Genomic DNA, 12879 nt, shown 5'->3' with positions numbered 1-12879 from the left:
GTAGGTACAGACGTCAGTCCGGACAGCTCTGAGGAACTCGACATGGGGGGAGGGGAGAGGGCTGAGCGCCTGGGGTGCTCAGCAGCCCTGAGGGGCTGGCAGAGCTGGAAAGGAGGGACCCCCGAGGCAAGACTGGAGTCTGGGCTGCTGGGATTTACCCCAGCAGGGCTTGGCCGAGGCCTGGCCCTCATGGCACCCGCATCTTTGCTTGGGCCAGCAGACCTGTCTCCTAGTAACTGAGCCAGGCCTCAGGAATCCAGGGGGTGCTGGGGAGAGGGGAGGGGTGCTCAGGCTCTGGGTTCCATCTGGCCCCTCCGGGGCTGGCAGCTATGGCCCAGAGGCTGCAAGAGCTCTGTAGCTGGACCTTGGTCCCTGATGAGCACTGCGAGGGGCTGGGGGAGGGGGCTGGAGCCAGGCAGTCCAGCCCTGGACCCTGGGACAGCTCACACCGTGGCTGCTGTCATGCCCTTTCACCAGGCACCAGCTGGGGGTTGCCCTTGGGACACACCCCAGGCTAGGGGTGACCTGAAGTCTCCAGCCCTCTTGTTCCCGATTGGAGGAGAGTAGGAAACAAGCCGGGATAGGCTGTCAGAGCCCCACCTCCACAGGCCTGCTGAGCTGAAAGGCCAGGCTCAACGCTGGCCCACCCCAGCGTCCGGCAATGAAACCTGAAACACAGGGGTCAGGGAGCTGGCCCTCTGAGCAGGGCCGTGGGCAACCAGTCAGGCCCAAGGCGGACCTTGGCTCCTTGATCCTGCTGGCTGGGAGAAAAGCCATCAGGAGCCCTGGACAGCCGGCCCCCAGGCCTCTCACCTTGCACTTCTCTGCTCTGCTGCCACAACAGCCTCCCAGTTCGCAGGCCTGCCCCTCTGGCCCCCAGGCCGGGGCACAGGTTAACATGGGCCTGGCTCCAGGCAGAGCCAGCCCCTGCCCGCCCCCTGGCAGGGGAGCCCAAGTGACAGCCCTGGTGGCAGGTGGACCTTGGGCAGCTGCCCCACCCCCACACTAAATTTAACCAGCAGCCAGCCCTTGCCCACCCACAGCCCTGTGAGGACACCCTTCCAACCAGGGATGCTAGGAGAAGGGCAGGCCCAAAGGACACTGGGCTGACAGGCCTATGCTGAGCCAGGAGGAAGAACAGCCCAAACCCACGCCACCCAGCACTGGTGGCCACACAAAGCCACCCACCATGAACAGACGAACCGGCGGTGCCCTCAGCCCTCCTGCTTGAGGCCCCTAAGGGGCCCCCTCACCCTGACACATTGTGCCCAGCCAGCTCAGAGCCAGAGTGGCCAACTGTGTGTCCCCTATGCCAGCCCAGGCGGAAGCTGGCAGCCAGGCCCCAGGATTAAGGCTGCATGCCAGGAACTGGGGACTCACAACCCCCCAGGGAGCTTCTGACACAGCCTTGTGCTTGCTTTGCCGCTCTGGCTCTGACACAAGAGTCTTGTGGAAAACACCACCTCCCTTTCCAGGCCATGGTCCCTGGGACCCCCACCCTCCGCCCCTCAGCACAGACACCCTAGGCCCTGGCCCCCATGGCGGCTCCTTCAAAGCACCTGGCTCCTCTCAGGAAAGCAAAGGGTTACGGAGGAGGCTCCAGGAGGTTGAGCACAGGAGGGAGTGGGTGAGGCCCAGGCTTCCAGCCCAGTGGCTGTGGGCCTCACTCCCACACAGCCAGGGCTGCCACATGCCCCAGCGCGCACCTAAAGGCGTGCTCACAGGCATGGATGGCACCCTAGCCAAACAGCACAACCCACTCCCCACCGTGGGACAGCGACCCAGCTGAGACACACAACACACAACGAGACTCCATGGCAAAACAGCCCTTTATCAAGAGTTGCAGGATAAAAATAGTCTTTGTAGCCAGACATCCCTCCAGGCATGTCTTATGCCCTGAGAGGGGCCAGTGTCCTGCACAGTAGAAGCCGGGGTTTCTGTGCTGCACCTGCAGCACCAGGGCACGAACCGTGGGGAGGCAGCCTCGGGCTGTGCCCGGGACAGGCCCCTGCATGCTGAGCAACAGCCTCACATGAGCAGGCAGCACGGCCTCCTCTCCACAGGAGCCTCCACCGCCGGGGCTGTGAGCTTGAGCAGGGGTGGGTCCCCACCTGCCCTGAAGCCACAGTCAGGCTGGGGGGTCACCGTGTCACCAGGCAGGCCAGGCTCAGCTGTCTCAGGGCTCTCGGGCCCTTCAGGTGGGGGTCGCTGCAGCTTGGCAGCAGCTCGCTGGCGCTTCAGGTCAGCCAGGGTGTGGTGGGCCTTGTCGTGGACCAGGGTGTGGGGGGCGGTGCTGTCCAGGGGGCTCAGCTGGTAGGAGACGCTCCGGTCTAGTCGCTTGGAGTACAGATGCCGTGCTGGGGAGCCCCCTACTCGGCCATTGTGCGGCCTGACCACTTCGGGGCTGTCCTCCTGCGGGCAGTGAAGGTCCCAGAGCCATCAGGAGGCTCCTCCCCCTCCCCTGCCTTGGGCTTAGGCTGTATGGTCATGAAGGGACAGACAGGAGAGATGGGGCAGCAGCTGGCCTCTGCAGGGCACCATCCCTAACACAGGCAGTAGAGGGTCCAAGCGGAGAGAGAACCAGGGCAGAGTCAGGCCCACTCCTGCGCTGGGCGGAGCAGGGACGGGGCGCTCACCTCCCGGGGCGGCGGCCTGAGCTCTGCGCCTGTCTGGCGGTCATCGTTGTCCTCGGGCGGCTCCGGGCTGGTGGGCGGTGGCTGTTGCCACACGATGGCCTCCTGGGCGTGCTGCTTGCGGTACAGGTCGGTGCGCTGGGTTAGGCTCACCCGCCTCACCACCTTCCTGGGGAGGAGAGAGGAGAGGGAGTGAGGGGAAGGGGAGTGCCGGGAGGATCCCGCCCGCCCCCTCGGACTCTGCCCCCAGTTCAGTTGGCACTCCGCCCGGGGCTGACGTCCGCGGGGCCAAGCCCGGGGCGGGGCCTGCTGGGGGCGGCGCTCACCCGCGGCTGCCGGCGCTGGAGGTGCGGCGGCGCAGCAAGGAGCGCTGGCGGCCCTGGGCGCGCAGGAGGGCGTCGTGCTTGTGCTTCAGCTCCAGCAGCTTGGCCCGCACCTCCTCGTCCCCGCACACATCTGAGAAGTGGGCGCAGGCGTCAGGGGCGCCCTCCCCGCCTGTCCTCTCCCCCAGGTGGAGGTGGGCCCCGCAAGCTCACCAAGGGGCGTCTCGTCCATCACGGACTTTGCGTTCAGATCGGCCCCGTGTGCCACGAGCAGCTCCACCAGGGGCACCTGTGGGCGGCAGGCCGGAGCTGCAGAGTGATGCGCTGGAAGCCCCCTCCCACCTGCTCCCGCCTGCACTCACCTGGCCCCAGTAGGCCGCGGCGTGCAGCGGCTCCCAGCCATCTTGGTCCTTAGCGCTCAGGCTGGCTCGGTGTTCAAGCAGCAGGGCAGCCGCCTCACTGAACCCGTTGGCGGCTGCGATGTGCAGCTGCAGGCAAGCGCCCGGCCTGAATTCGGCCCCATCCCCCACCTCCAAGTAGCAAGGCCCCCAGCCCCGTATGCCCCTCACAGCCCAGCCCTCACCAGCGTGGCCCCGTGGTCCAGGGGGGCATGGAGGTCTGCCCCGGCCTGCAGCCGGCTCCGGATGTCGTCCAGCATGTGCAGTTCTGGCACGGCCCGGGCGGCCTCGATGCTGTCCTGGGTGATGCCTGCGAGGCGGCAGGCTCAGAGGGAGCGCGACCGGCAGCCCTCCCACAGCCGCACCGCCGCACCTACCACGGTCGGCCATGGCAGTCTCCAGGCAGTCCAGCGTCTGCTCATCATCACACAGGTCATAGGGCATGTTCCCGTCGGTGTTGACCGCCAGGAGATTGGCGCCACTGCAGGGAAGACGGACGCGGTGCTGGGCACAGGGCCCTTCCCCGCTTGCCAGGCTCCTCACTTGGAGAAGTACCCCCCAGGGCCCCTCAGCCCAGGGCTGCCCCTCAGGAGGCACCCTGTCCACCTGCTGCTGGGAGAGGCGGCCTTGGGGCCCATCGGCTGTCCTAGATCCTGTCGTTAAGCCAGACAGGCCTCCTGCAGTCTCTGTCCATCCAGGGCTCCAGGTTCCTGGCACCTCCAGGGGCCGTGGTACCCCCATAAACATGCACTAGATGGGCCTGCCTGCTGGGGGAGCAGGGACCCTGGGGACCCCAGGGAGCACAGGGTGGTGGGGACACAGGACCAGGCAGCCACGCTGAGGGGCTGCAGAGCTGTGGGGAGCATGGCCCCGGGGGAAGGAGAAGGGGAGCCCAGGACACAGAAGGGGGTACCCATGTGCAGGGGAGAAGCAGGCCTACCTGTGGACACCCGACATCCCCGCCCGCCCTGCAGCGCCTGTGTGTGACAGGACCGCCATTCACACCCCACCCGGCCTCACAGGGGCACTCGAGAATGACCGTAGCCCTGACCTCTCTCCCACTACAGATGCCTGGAGCGAAGGGGAAGGAAGGGAGGAGGCTCATGGACCCTGGTGAGGCCACCACCCTCCCTGCTCAGAGGTTCCCCTGTTCTACGTCCCTCTGTGTCAAAGATAAAGGCCCTACCTGTGCTCAGGTACTCTCTCCTCCCAAGCCACCTGGCCTCCTCACTCCCCTTCCCTCTTTACCAGTTCTGCCCTCCTCACTGACCAAGACATTTCTCTGTGCACACCCTGGGGGGCCCGAGGCCTGCCCTCTCGGCAGGAGGACGCATGCTGGAGAGGCAGAGACCGCGCTGCCCTGGGCACATGCCCATTCCCCTGGGGCCCCAGGCCCTGCTCTCCATGCCAGGACACAGGCAGGGTCAGCAAAGGCGAAGGCGGAAACACAGGAGGCCGAGAGCCACAGATACTGCCCAAGAGAAGCCTCCTGAGCGGCCGAGAGGAAGCCTCTCCCTGCCACGGACGCCCAGCAGGCCCACCTGGCGATGAGCAGCTCCACCAGGTGCAGGTGGCCACAGGTGGCCGCAGCATGCAGAGGCGTCCAGCACTCACTGTCACAGGCATTGATGTTGGCCCCAGCCTCCAGGAGCTGCTGCACCATCTCTCGGAAATCATCGATGCAGCACTGCAAACCGTGCCACGTGAGCGGCCAGAGCACGGGGGCCAGCCCCCACCCCCCCCCACACCCAGTGCGGGCTGACCTGGTGCAGGGCCGTCAGGCCATCCTCGTTGGCCAAGTCAGGGCTGACCCCACTCCCAAGGAACTGGCGGACTGCAAAAAGGTGACGAGGTGAGGACAGGGTCCTGTGCCTGGTCAGCTCCTGTCCAGCTGTGCCTCGGCCCAGGACCCAGGGAAGGACAAGGAAGACAGTGGTGCCAATGGCAGGAGGCACACCAGAGCCCGGGGGTGGGGGCAGAAGCACCAGGCATCTTTCTGGCCCAGGCCGGTCACACTCCCAGAAACCCTCTGCCTCTACCCACCTGCAGGCCCTTCATGGTGGTGCTCCAGCTCTCCGACCCCGAGAACAGGCCGTGCTCCCGTGTGAGAGCAGCACTCCCACAATCCCACACCTCCCTCCAGCCTCGGAAGGGCTCACTGCCCGGAGGCTACCGCAGCTCCTTCGGCTCTTCTCTGACAACCGGCCAGCCCTGTGTTCATGAGCTCCCCTGGGTCCTCTGGGACCCGACCTGAGGCTCCCCACCACAGAGCACATCCCTGCTCTCACTCCCCTCCCCATCAAAGATCCCAACTCGGGCCCAGCTCTCGCCCAGGTCACCAGGGTTCTCCCTGATGGTGCCTGGGGTGCAGCAGGAGGGCTGCCGCCTTCCCACCGCTCCCTATGGACCACGGCACCCTCCGCCTCTTCCCTCTGCCTCCAGGCCTCCCAGGAGGGCTCCTGTCCACATGGGAAGATGCAGGCCAGACGCTGCCGGCTCCTCTTTACTCTCTGCTCTGGAGGGAGGCGGGAAGGAGTCTCAAGGGCCACCACAGTGCCTCTTCCCCCCAGACCCCAGAGCACCAGAAGTGGAACCCACACAGCTGGGGCTCCAAGTGTGGGGCACAGGTGAGGAGAACAGAGTCAAAAGCAGAGCCTACGGCAGGCATCGAGAGGGGGTCCACCTGCGTAGGCTCTGCGCCTACCCGGGGCCTGGCTCTCTCGCCCGCAGAGGTGGGCGGTCCCACCCTATTTCACGGAGGTGGAGACCAGGGTTCTTCTGAGCAGCCTAGCAAGAAGCAGCGATGACTCCCAGCCACCCCTGCTCCCGTGTGGCCCCGCACTAGGTGACTCCCGGCCACCTCTGCTCCCATGGGGCCCCGCACTAGGTGTTTCTGCAGGCTCCTGGGGGTCCACTCATGGCCTCGGCTCACCTCAGCAGGAGCCCTCTGCGTGCAGCCCCCGCCTGAAGGACGGCTGTCCCTCACGGGCTCACCTCAGGGCTGCCCACTGCTTGGGGCTTGCCTGATGGGGGGACCCTGGGCCACCCAGCCTGAAGAGACCAGGCAAGATCTGGGGACTGGAGCCCAGGAGCTGTGGACAGGCCCAGCCCCCAGCCTTGGCATGAGATGGCACCCAGGTAGCGGGGGGGAGCCGTCTGCTGGGAGCTGCTCTGGGCTCAGCCACACTCACCTTCTTCCAGGTCATTTCGGGCAGCGGCCTCCAGAAGGACAACACTGGGAGGGAAGAGGACCTGCTTCAGAGGCCCTTGGCTGGCTGCCTCCTTCCGGAGACGCTCCCCAGGACCCTTCTTGCCCTGGGCCTCCTTCTCAGCCTGGGCCCACATCTTCACCTGCTGGGCGCGCCGCTTCTGGGCATGCTTCAGCCGCTCCTGCGTGCTCATCCTGCCCACCATAGGCATCTCTGCCAGCAGCTCCAGGTGCTCGGCCATGGCGGCGGCTGCTTGCCCACAGGGCTGCTTGGGGCACCAGAATGGGGATCTTGGGGGCCAGGCTGGGCCTGAGGGGTGGGGCAGCTGGCTGGACTGGCACCCTCGGGGGCATCCCCTTCCCAAAGCTCCGTGCCCTTGGCTGGGTCAGGAGGCCCCACACAATAACCAGGCCCAGGCAGCCCTGGGGGGCACGGGCCAGGGCAGGGAGGGCAGTGTGGGAGGGCACCCCAAACCTGCTCCCCAGGCCAGCCTCTAGCTGTCGACCAGCAACGCCTCGCCTCCCTCTCGGGGTCAGGGTGCACAACCTAGGGGAGGCAGCCCCGAGACCTGGCCGGCCTCAGTCCAGGGTCTGAAACTAATTACCCAGATAACAAGGTTCCAGCTTCCTGGCACCTTGCTGAGGGGGAAGGGAGGGCAGGGCCAATCAGCAGTGAGAGCCCCTGTGAACCCCTGAGAGTCCTCTTTCCACCTTCTAGGCTTCCTGTGAATCCTGAGCGTCCTCTTTTCACCTTCTAGGCTCAGGAGCCTGGGTGGGGCCTGGGAGCAGCCATGGCCCAGCCCCCCAACCCCTCCCAGCTATGTGCCGAGGTCAGTGCATAAGTACTAATGGGGAGGTGCAGCCGCTGAGGCTGGGGGAGGGCGGGTGGTCAGAGTCCTGGAGTCCTGGCCCCAGGGCCCAGGGGTGAGGCTCTCTAGGCAGCCAGGGCACGAAGGGCACAGGCGGGCCGGCCGCAGTGTCTTCAGGAGCACCTCCCCTTCCGGCAGCTGCTCACACCTGAGAAATGGGGAACGAGGAAGCACATCAAGGCCGGCTTGAGGTAGGGTGGCCCCGGGGAGTCCCTGCCCTGGGCCTCAGGTGAGACCAGGTTTCCAGCTGTCTCAGGTCCTGCCCTGTGTGAGGCCCACCCTCTGTCCACAGAGAGCAGCACTGCAGGCCAACAGTCCTGGGGGTACAGGGAGCTACTCTGCCCCCATTCTGTCCCAGGTTCAGAGAGGGGCGGAGGAAAGGCATGTCAGGCTCCTCCCACCCACCCTTTCCAGAAAGGGCTGCCCGCCCCAGCAAGGCGTTCCCTGCCAGGCTGCTCCTCCAGGGCCAGGCGCTGCCCTCAGGCTGGGCAGGGCGAGGTCTTGTGGAACAGCTATGAGGGCTTTGCAGGCTACTGCCTTCCAAGGGCAGGCGCCGCCTCCTGGGCCTCCACTGGTCCTGACTGACACCCCAGCCTCTCACTGCCCAGTCTCTAGACCTCTTCCTTGATGGGCTCCCACAATGCCTCTGCCATCCTAGGCTGCAATAAAAGTCCCCACCTGGTGCCTGGCTTGAGGCCTATGGGGACAGACAGGCAGGCAGACAGCTTCGGCTGGGGCACGACCCTGCCTATGTACCCGCTATGGCCCTAGTCCTGCCCGACACACTAAGTGTGGTTGCTGGGCTGGCCACAGGCCTCACCTCAGAAGGCACTCCGTGCTTGGCCGGGCGCGGTGGCTCAAGCCTGTAATCCCAGCACTTTGGGAGGCCCAGGCGGGCGGATCACGAGGTCAGGAGATCGAGACCATCCTGGCTAACACGGTGAAACCCCATCTCTGCTAAAAATACAAAAAATTAGCTGGGCGTGATGGCGGGTGCCTGTTGTCCCAGCTACTCGGGAGGCTGAGGCAGGAGAATGGCATGAACCCGGGAGGCGGAGCTTGCAATGAGCCAAGATGACGCCACCGCACCCCGGCCTGGGCGACAGAGCGAGACTCTGAGAAAGAAAGGAAGAAAGAAAAGAAAGAAGGCACTCTGTGCTCTGCAGAAGATGCCTGCCAGGAGTCCCGTTCTCCACCCAGCCAGGCCTCATGGCCATCTACACCCTAACCCGTCTCTTCACTGCTGGACTTATACCAGGTGTTTCATAGGATGCCCCCTTCTTTCAGAAAGGGAACTGCCAGTCAGGTCCTTCCTGCTCAGGGGCCCCCAATTTATCTGGGAGCCCCACTTTACAGGTTCAGCCTACTCTAGACATAGTCCCCCTCTGCAGGCCCAGCCTCAGAGGCTTCCTGAGCACACGGCCAATAAGGCCAGTGGCCCCGACCTGGCTTTCTGTCTGCCAGGTAAAGAGCTTTTCCAGGCAGTAACTCTCCCTCCGAGCAGCCTGCTCCCAAGCCTGGCCAGCTCTGTAGACCGCAGAGGCCACGGCAAGCACACACTGGCCAGACACCCTGCCCAGGCTCCCAAGTCCTCCCCTTGCCCTCTAGAGACACAGCATGGGTACCAGAGACGCGGGAGAGCCAGTCTTGCAGGCATGCTGCCAGCTCCCCATTCATGAGGACAGAGGAGGCAGACCACACCTGGCATGGCAGAGCCCTCCCTCCCTGCCAGCCGCTCACAGCCCACACCCTCTTCCTGACAGGGCTGGCAAGATGAGATCCTCACTTCCCTGTCATTGGCATCTCTGGACCTGCCAGAGAACCCACCTGGGCAGTAGCTACTCACCCCCACCCCAACCCAAAGAGATCACAAGCCAAGAGCAATGCAGGCTACCCTTGCGCCAGCCCCAGTCTCTCTCCAGCCATGGGAAGGAAAGATACCCTGCACTCTAGCCTGGCAGACAGAGGGTGATCCCGTCTCAAAAAAAAAAAAGATTTAACAGATACCACCTACTGTCCCCAGAATTTTATAGAAAAAAAGATCGGCAGGGCACAGTGGCTCATACCTGTAATCCCAGCACTTTGGGAGGCCAAAGCAGGCAGGTCGCTTGAACCCAGGAGTTAGAGACCAGCCTGGGCAACACAGTGAGATCCCATCTCAATTTATATTATTAAAAAATAATTAAAATATTGTAATTAAAAATTATATAAAAATATAAAAATATAGTAATTAAAAAATAATTAAAATAATGTAAGAGAAAAAAATTTAAACAAATTTTTAAAAAGGAAAAAAGATGTTCTGTTGCCCATGTCCTACAGAGGAGAAAGCCTGAGCACGGTAGCCGCACTCCGGACGGGACGCCTGTCTCATTTGTCAGCGTACTCCCAACGGAACGCCTGTCTCGTTTCTCATTCTGAGGCGCATCCGTGAAAATTCATCAGAGAACAGCAGCTGGACAGTGGGAACCCCCCAGCCCCCTTAGCTGCAAAGGGAGGCCCACGGGCGGGGAGGCTCTACCTCCCCCACTCCACCCAGCACGGCTCACAGGGCACTCGGCCCCCACCCTAGCATGCCCACCTTTCTAGCTGGAAGCTGCCCAATGTCTCCATGGGACTCTGGGCAGGTTCCTGTCCTGCTCAAGGGCCCAACTGCCTCCTCTAAGAGAAAACGAGGTATCCAAAGTGAGCCCAGGGCCCCCCAAGAGTGGGTGCCAGGGGGTGTCCCAGTGCCCACCTCCCCCCAGGCTGAGCCCTAAGTGTCCCCCTCTGACCTCCCTGCCCAGGAACCAGCCTCAGAAGGAAGGGGCCAGCCGAAGGCCCACGGCAGTGGGCTGAGGGCTCCAGGAGGAAAGGCTGCCTCCCTCCTACCTGAATCTTGGCTGCCCTAGCAGAACTTCTAGTAGAAGCTTTGTCTACTCCTCCCAGCCACAGGACGGACCAGGAACAGCCCACCAGAGCCTAGAAGACTTGCCCCTTGGCTGAGCCATGAAGGCCTGGTGGCCGGCTGGTCGTCCCACCAAATGGACACACCCAGGCTAAGGGGCTGGGCAGGGCGGCTCGCTCTGCTCCACAAACCTTCCCCCAAACCTCCCTGGAATGTCAAACAGATTCCCGGGTCGATTCATTCCAGTTCTAAACAGATAACCCGGTAGGTTCATTCCAGTTCTCAAAGCCCAGGCCAGCTGCACGTGAGTGTGGGACCCAGGTGGGAGGAGCCCCATGGAGGATACTGGGCACTGTCCCCAACCCCCACCCACCGTCCCCTCACAGCCTACATACCCCTGGGCCATGTGGCTTCAGGAAGGGAGGCCCAGCCCAAGCTCCCAGGAGCCCCCATGAGGACAGCTCCAGGCCCGAGAGCCTCAGCGCCCTCTCTACTCCCATCACTGCTTCAGGCATCACCCCATCTTCCACATGGGGAGACCAAGGCCACGCCTAAACCCAGAGCTGCCCCGGTCACTACTTCACCACAGTGCCCACCTCCCAGTGTCCATGGTGCGATGAGAGCCCAGAGCCTGAGGGGCAGTGTCACTCTATTCACCCAGAGATAGAGACAAGGGACAGGTGGAGGCCGCATGCCATTCAGAGAAAGAAAAGACAGGAAAGGGGCAGGGGAAGGAAGAGTCTCAGAGAAATGGTGAGGAGGGTGCAGAAAGAGGATGGGAACTTGCTTCTACAGGCGAGGCGGAAGGCCGGGGACCTGCTGTAGGCTCCCACTTTCACAGGGATGTGTGTACGGTGCACCTCAGTAAGGTGCACCTCCAAACTTAAAATGTGCACCTAGGCGCAGTGGCTCATGCCTGTAATCCCAGCACTTTGGGAGGCCAAGGCGGGCAGATCACAAGGTCAGGAGATCGAGACCATCCTTGCTAACAAGGTAAAACCCCGTTTCTACTAAAAATACAAAAAACTGGCTGGGTGTGGTGGTGGGCACCTGTAGTCCCAGCTACTTGGGAGGCTGAGGCAGGAGAATCACTTGAATCTAGGAGGCAGAGGTTGCACCGAGCTGAGATCGCACCACTACACCCCAGCCTGGGTGACAGAGAGAGACTCCATCTCAAAAAAAAAAAAAAAGTACACCTTTTGACAGCCCCATTTCTAGGACCCTGCCCTACTAAAACCCCCAGAGCAGGTCAGCTAGAGGGACTGACGGCACTGGGGAGGCAGAGAGAAGTGAGCCTGCCTGCCCTCTGGCCGCACATCACAGGATGAAAGCCCAAGTGCCACAGTGTAGTGGGCGGCATCTGGACAGTCAGCACAGGAGCCCCGGCAGCGACGGGCCGGCCCAGCGCCCCCACACCGCCTGCCCAGCGCCCCCACACCGCCTGCCCTACAGCTGGTTCTGGGGGCTGGCCCAGCACCCCCACACTGCCTGCCCTCCGGCTGGTTCTGGGGGCTTTAATAGCCCAGTTATGCTTAGGCTTGGTGGAGTTGGTTCCTATAACTTATAACTAAAAGACTTGGTTGTTTTGTTGTTGATTTTTTATTTTTTTTTTAAGAGAGAAGGTCTCACTCTGTGGCTCAGGCTGGGGTGCAGTGGTGCAATCACGGCTCGCTGCAGACTCGACCTCCCAAGGTCAAGCAGTCCTTCCACCTTGGCCTCCCACGTAGCTGGGACCACAGGTGGGCACCACCACACCTGGCTAATTTTTTTTTTTTTTTTTAAACAGTCTCACTCCATCGCCCAGGCTGGAGTGCAGTGGTGCAATCTCCGCTCACTGCAAACTCTGCCTCCCAGGTTCATGCCATTCTCCTGCCTCAGCCTCCCAAGCAGCTGGGACTACAGGCGCCCGCCACCACATCCAGCTAATTTTTTGTATTTTTAGTAGAGATGGGGTTTCACCGTGTTAGCCAGGATGGTCTCGATCTCCTGACCTCGTGATCCGCCCACGTTAGCCTCCCAAAGTGCTGGGATCACAGGCGTGAGCCAGCGTGCCCGGCTGGCACCCAGCTAATTTTTTAATTTGTTTTGTAGAGACAGTGTTTCCCTATGTTGCCCAGGCTGGTGTCTGGAATTCCTGGTCTTAAGCAATCCTTATGCCTCAGCCTACCAAAGTGCTGGGATTATAGGTATGAGCCACCACACCGACCAGATTTGATTTTATTTGTAGCGATATCTATGAGATACAGAGCAAAAAATGGGAAAATACCTAGATGCCCATCATTCTGGGAAAAACAACTGTGTAGCCATTCTGTAGAATAACATCTATACATATACACCTGTTAACAAGGTGAGGTGGGTCTCAACGTCCATTCTGTAGAATAACATCTATATATATACACCTGTTAACAAGGTGAGGTGGGTCTCAACGTCCATTCTGTAGAATAACATCTATACATATACACCTGTTAACAAGGTGAGGTGGATCTCAATGTCCGTTCTGTAGAATAACATCTATATATATACACCTGTTAACAAGGTGAGGTGGGTCTCAGTGTCCATTCTGT

The 12879-nt window shown here is 62.0% G+C and overlaps 1 protein-coding gene and 1 long non-coding RNA gene across 9 annotated transcripts in view; one reads left to right on the top strand and one right to left on the bottom strand.

The window, feature by feature from the left end:
• Positions 1-1811: 1811 nt before the first annotated feature.
• PPP1R16A (protein phosphatase 1 regulatory subunit 16A) overlaps positions 1812-12879 on the bottom strand; it is a 28489-nt gene continuing 17421 nt past the window's right edge. For 4 of the 7 annotated variants that reach the window (XM_058443831.1, XM_058443834.1, XM_058443833.1 and 1 more), the window contains exons 3-10: positions 6546-7579; positions 5118-5188; positions 4896-5041; positions 3319-3835; positions 3170-3245; positions 2960-3089; positions 2637-2802; positions 1812-2412 (exon numbers count right to left, since the gene is read on the bottom strand). In XM_058443831.1, coding sequence (XP_058299814.1) covers positions 2029-2412; positions 2637-2802; positions 2960-3089; positions 3170-3245; positions 3319-3835; positions 4896-5041; positions 5118-5188; positions 6546-6804 — 1749 coding nt within the window. In that variant the 5' untranslated portion in view covers positions 6805-7579 and the 3' untranslated portion in view covers positions 1812-2028. Of the gene's footprint in view, positions 2413-2636; positions 2803-2959; positions 3090-3169; positions 3246-3318; positions 3836-4895; positions 5042-5117; positions 5189-6545; positions 7580-8251; positions 8386-12879 lie in introns of those variants that run through there. The other 3 variants (XM_032760825.2, XM_058443832.1, XM_032760826.2) reach the window with 3 other exon arrangements.
• The window catches only part of LOC131384193 (uncharacterized), a 14845-nt gene continuing 8669 nt past the window's right edge, over positions 6704-12879 (top strand). The window contains exons 1-3 of one of the 2 annotated variants that reach the window (XR_009214805.1): positions 6704-6792; positions 7281-7392; positions 7570-8244. This is a non-coding gene — a long non-coding RNA (uncharacterized LOC131384193). Of the gene's footprint in view, positions 6793-7280; positions 7393-7569; positions 8245-12879 lie in introns of those variants that run through there. The other variant, XR_009214806.1, reaches the window with a different exon arrangement.

The sequence above is a fragment of the Hylobates moloch genome, unplaced genomic scaffold, assembly GCF_009828535.3.
Source record: "Hylobates moloch isolate HMO894 unplaced genomic scaffold, HMol_V3 SCAFFOLD_9, whole genome shotgun sequence".
NCBI classification, from domain to species: domain Eukaryota; kingdom Metazoa; phylum Chordata; class Mammalia; order Primates; family Hylobatidae; genus Hylobates; species Hylobates moloch.
Note: the sequence above shows the minus strand (reverse complement) of the source record. Positions and strands in the feature narration are given on the sequence as shown.